This window comes from Triticum urartu, chromosome 7A, assembly GCF_056163025.1.
Source record: "Triticum urartu cultivar PI428250 chromosome 7A, HENAU_Tu73, whole genome shotgun sequence".
In the NCBI taxonomy this organism is placed as follows: Eukaryota; Viridiplantae; Streptophyta; class Magnoliopsida; order Poales; family Poaceae; genus Triticum; species Triticum urartu.
In genome coordinates, this window is record NC_141879.1 from 696,096,220 (window position 1) to 696,101,429 (window position 5,210).

The 5,210-nt window shown below is 49.4% G+C and overlaps 1 protein-coding gene across 1 annotated transcript; it reads right to left on the bottom strand.

Moving 5' to 3' along the window:
- Window positions 1-3,391: 3,391 nt before the first annotated feature.
- On the bottom strand, window positions 3,392-4,914 carry LOC147961673 (GDSL esterase/lipase At1g28600-like). Its single transcript, XM_087536102.1, has 3 exons — window positions 4,601-4,914; window positions 4,305-4,520; window positions 3,392-4,175 (listed from the first exon to the last, which is right to left on the bottom strand). The coding sequence occupies exons 1-3, from the start codon at window positions 4,863-4,865 to the stop codon at window positions 3,532-3,534; spliced, it is 1,125 nt and encodes a 374-aa protein (XP_087392228.1). The 5' UTR covers window positions 4,866-4,914; the 3' UTR covers window positions 3,392-3,531.
- Between the last annotated feature and the right edge of the window lie 296 nt (window positions 4,915-5,210).

Consider the following 5,210-nt stretch of genomic DNA (forward strand, 5'->3'; position numbering starts at 1 on the left):
ATGGAGGTGAATCCAAGAGCGCCAGTGCAATCCATCTTGCACTTGAAGTAGTTGTCGAACTCCCGGATGGAATTCACAATCCTGAGGAAGAGCTTTCGGCTCATCCGATAACGGCGCCGAAATGTTCTCTCGCCATGAAGTGGAGCATCGGTGACGTAGTCGGAGTAGAGCATGCAGTAGCCTTGGAGACGATGCCGGTTCTTTGCTTTCATCCGCCCCGGTGCCGAGCCACCTCGCCGCGGCTTTTCATTGCTCGCCAGCAGCTGGGCGAGGGCGGCGAGCACCATGAGATGCTCTTCTTCCTGGACGTCGACCGCGGCTTCCTCCTCCAGCAGCGCGGTGAGCTCTTCCTCCTCATCCGAGTCCATCGCCGATGCAGGCAAAACGCCGAACACCTTGCGCTCGGTGGGCGTGTACCCGCCGTTAAACCGCACCTCCGTGGCCGAAAACGGCGGCCGGAAACGCCCAGCTGCTGTGGGAGGGGCTGCCGCGGCGAAGCGCTGCTATTTTCCGGCGGGGAATGGCTATCTAGCGGAGTAGGGCGGCGGCCGTCGCCGGGATATAGCTAGTGGTGGCCGAGGGCGCGGGGGGTGTGAGGCGAGTCGGGGGAAGAAAACCGTGACTTTTCCCCTGTCGGTGTGGGCCAGGCGTGCTTTTCCCTAGCGCCGGAGCCCCCAACTGCTCCCCAGCGCGCCGGGTTCGGCCTGTGACCGCCGGGCGGAAAAAAGGTCCGAACCGGCGATTTTCGGCATCCTGGGGGCGCGAGTGGGCCGTTTTTTCGGCGCCGGCGCTGAAAAAGTGGCCTGGGGGGCCCTGTTGGGGGCACGGCTGGAGATGCCCTAACACCACCGTTTGTGTGAAGCGTCATGCATACTGATACATCTCTACAAATCAACGAAAAAAAACTACGATAGGCTTGGAACGCCGAACAGCTCAGCATGGGTGTCCATCCAGCTCTGGGTCGGTCGATTCCGCCAACCGTGCAATTTCCGCGGCGTCCAACAGTGCATGAAAATCACAGCGTTGACCAGGTGTGTACGAAATAACAATCTCGGGCATCCATTACACGCTCAAATCGAGCAAGCAACAATGCATTTTTTGCCACTCGTTGCATTACAAAGCTGTCATATAAAGACAGAGGGTCGATTTATTCTCATTTTCACACTACATATGCCCCGGATATGACAGGTGGGCTCCGAAAAGGGCAATGACCTGACCGCCAAGAAAAAATCGAGGTCAATGGAGCAAAGGGTACCACACTACCTTCACAAAGCGGACGCGTCCCCTCGATAGACTGATCATGATGTGCCCCCCACCAAATTCTTGAATGTTATGGTCTATTTTTGGTTGCTCATGGTCCTGTGACCTACTATAAGGAAAAAAAAATCCTATACGACCTGGGCCGTATGCCCACCAGGTGAGACCCACTTCGATTTGTGACAGAGTGTAGACATCAATCTCACCCAACCTTAATGGCTTAATCCCGATTCCATCCTTCCTTTCTTCCACAACCGGTCTACATTCTACGGACATCTCGCCGGCGGCGACTGTGCGGCACAACAGTTCGTCCTCCTCGCCAAGCTACTCCAGACACAACACTGAGAGAAGCTAACCGTCATCCTGCCGATCTGTTCCGTCACATTGTGTAGACGGGCACTCATGGCGACGACGAACTGAGCCCCTGTCGACGGACGACGGCGGCCGTGCAGCACAAGGGCACATAATCGTTGTTGCGCCAGATGGCACGGTGCCTACCATTCCAGCTGCTCCGTGATGTCACGCAGCCGGTCATGGCGATGAGCTCCGGGCCGTCTGTCACAAGCGATGGGAATTGATCATCTGTATATTTCATCTCCTAATTTAAAAAAAAATCCTCCGTCTCTTTAGTGTCAAGGGCATGAATCTGAAGATCGATCTGTGATATATGAGTGCCCTGATAAATTATGGTGGCAGTCAGATGTCCGGGAAGAGGGATGCGGTGAAGGAGTGTTTCAATGTGGTCCCACTGCTCTTGTTGCTCGATGGGAGGATAAAGAAGAGGGAACGAGAGAGGAATTAGATGTGGAAGACAGGGAGGGTGCTTTCAGATTCGTATTGCCATCTGTCAACATCTAAACAAGGTCTAACGATGGGGGGCATACGACCCAGGTCGTATATAATTTTCCCCCTATTATAACACACATAAAGGGGACAGTCCAGATGAAATCACCCATATGAAGAAACCTAGGGGTAGATGTTTCCGGGCTTACCAAACAAGATTGATTCATCAAATCATCTGAGTAAGGCTCGGAACCACTTATCCTTTTGCGTGTGATCTTAATATGGGTACAGTACGGGGTGTGATACTACAAGGCGATGACAACTTTAAGGTGGCAAAGTTGCGGTAATTAGAGAGTGGGATGGAAATTGAGGGCATCGAAAGGGCAGAAATTGGAGAGTGGGTGGAAGAGAATGGGTTAGGAAAGAGGGGAAGGAATAGAGTGCAATAAATAAACATAAATGCAATGAAGAACATGAAAAATTCATTATTGCATTATGAAATTGCTAAGCAAATAAGATGCAAAGTGTAAGCCAAGTGTCCTATTTTGTGCACTCCTCTTCTATTATATATATGTCACGCATCTTTCAAGCACCCTCGACTTATAGAGCATGCCGTGCTGTCATGCACATATGTGATGGCCACATGGCAATAACTTTGCTGAGAAGGAACTCTAAGCCGAGTGCTTTCTGGACAATATGCCGAGTGTTTTTATGTAAGTTGAGGTTCTTTTCCTGATTCTTGGCTTAGTTACGTCTACGCTGAGGTCAGTATTTGTGTCATGCATTTTAGGGTTTGGTACTCGGTGTACACGTATATAAGCAGAGTACCGGTGAAATAACACTCGGCTTATAGTCAGATACTAGGGAACTTATGAATTTCCTGTAGTGATTATTGCTTGGCTCATATTGTAAATTTTTGTCTCTTCTTCGCCCCCCTCAAGTCTAAATCTTAGCCCCGCCCCTGACTACGTTTATCACCCAGTAAGTCACAACATTGGATTTCTTTCTGCTTTTTGTGGGTCTTATAACTGGCTTTATTTGCAATACAACAATATATAATTTAGTTTATCTAGCATGCATTTTCTTTGAGTTTTCACCTAACACATCCATGGTATAGAAGAATAGTTCCTAGGTTCTCTCAAATCTAGGCGTGGTGCAAAGCAACGAAAGCATGCATATACTGCATTTTTATATTCCTGTTTTTTTTGCGGGGGTATTTTCCTTTTTTTGATAATTCTATTAATGAGAAAGACCCTATAGCAAGTTACCGTTGGGGCAAACATCCATACCAGTGAGTCCAGTCTCGAGATGACTGGCACTGCAACTATACAACGGTTTTTGTGATAAATACATTACATATTCATGCATGTGACAGATCCAACCATTTCATCCATGAATAATTGATATGGAGATACAGGAATAAGAATCCTAAGAAGCGTATCAGATCTTGGTGGCAGCAACAATTCTTCAAATCTCTCAGAAGGAATTCTCCTAGCATGCGTGGAGCAAAGGGATGTCCGCATACGGGCCATTGAGCACCCCACTGGCGATGACACTGTATGCCTTTTCCGTCATGTGAACCTGGTCCCAGTTGGCGAACCTTGATGGGTCGCGGCAAACCTTCGCGTTCCGGTCGCACGGAAGACCGGTGCCGTAGGGCCCGTTACCACCACAGCACGCCACGAGAGGGCTGTCGATGCCATTCCTGTTGGGATTCTTGACGAATTCCATGAAGGCGCCGTAGTAGTCTGCGTAGATGATCTTCACGCTGGGGTTCCGGGACTTGAGCGGGCCGATCTCCTGCTTCAACAGCTGGTTGTGCCTCCGAGAGAACGCGTTGAACCACGCGAGGCAGCCGAACTGGTCGTAGTCGGCAGATGTATTGCTCTTGTGAGTACTAAGGTAGACCGGCACGCACCCGATGGGGAAGTTCCCCGGGACAAGGATCGTCTTGGCACCGAGGTTGATCACCTTCTGCACGCCGGCTCCGATGCGGTCGATAATATCAGGCATATACTGGAGGGGCGTGTTTCTGTCCTTGCTGAGCTCAGAGTCAAAGAACCAAAAGTTGTAGTCATTGCCCCCAATCTCACCAAAGACGACCAGGGACTCGCTCAGGAGCCTCTTTGTTGCAGCTGATCACAGCAAAAAGAAAGGAATAAGTTGACCAAGAACACATGCAGGTGCATGGTGCATGCAGAAATGTCGCGTAATTAAAATATCATAACCTGACCCCAAGGTATGTTTTTGCATGCATTACGTACCATCTCCTGGAGCAATCCGTGTGAGCACTTTGTTGAAACTAGCGAGCTGATCGTTGAGGCTCCATGGAAACGGTACACTCAAGTTATACCTGGACTTGAAGTAGTTCGGGTTCAGCGCCATAGCGCCGAACACGGCAAAGTTGGCACCAGTGGTGAACTGCCCCGTCTTCTCCTCGGGAAAGCTCGGCGGCAGCAGCGGCAGGCCCAACGCTTGCGCTGACAAAACATCACGCACCAAATTTAGCACGGGTACGAAATTGAACTGTTAGAACACACATGCTTGCACATGTACATACCATAGAAGTCGATGATGAGACGCCCGTCAGAGGCGCGGCCCGTGGGGTGGTGGAAGTAGGTCTCTCCATAAGGAAGCACCGAGGGTGGACTCGGTGGTCTGTTGCGGATGGTGTATGCGAAGTTGCCGGTGTCAATGATGGAGTCGCCGAAGGAGAAGATACGCTTGAAGCAGCCGCACGACCCTAGATCAGCGTTGAGCAGCAGGGAAGCAAAGACCAAGAGGACAGCTAAGGAAATGGAGCAATGGCGATTGGAACTCCCCATCTTAGCTATCTAGCTAAGCAGGAGATATCTGGTTGCAAATAGAAGTGTTCCAGATCTACGTTTCGTTTAGTATTCCACATGAGGTCCCTTCATCCCCATTTATAGTAGAACATTATGCAGTCGAATTGTGTATATCAAGATGTCTATTAATTTAATTAATCATATTTTTTAGCAGTGTTTATCTTACTACCCCACAATTCTTTCCCTACAATTATATGTTTGGTGAATTGTGAAGGTATTGCTACAATTTGACTTCTTTCCAAATGCAGTCTTTCTAAAAGATAAGATTGGATTTCTATGGAATTAATTCATGCACTATATATGGGCCCATCTGATTTTCAGTCA

Coding starts and splice junctions, on each gene's coding strand:
- LOC147961673 (XM_087536102.1), bottom strand. CDS start 4,865: ATGGGGAGTTCCAATCGCCATTGCTCCATTTCCTTAGCTGTCCTCTTG. Junction 4,521..4,600: donor TCTCATCATCGACTTCTATG/GTATGTACATGT, acceptor ATGTTTTGTCAG/CGCAAGCGTTGGGCCTGCCG. Junction 4,176..4,304: donor ACGGATTGCTCCAGGAGATG/GTACGTAATGCA, acceptor TGCTGTGATCAG/CTGCAACAAAGAGGCTCCTG.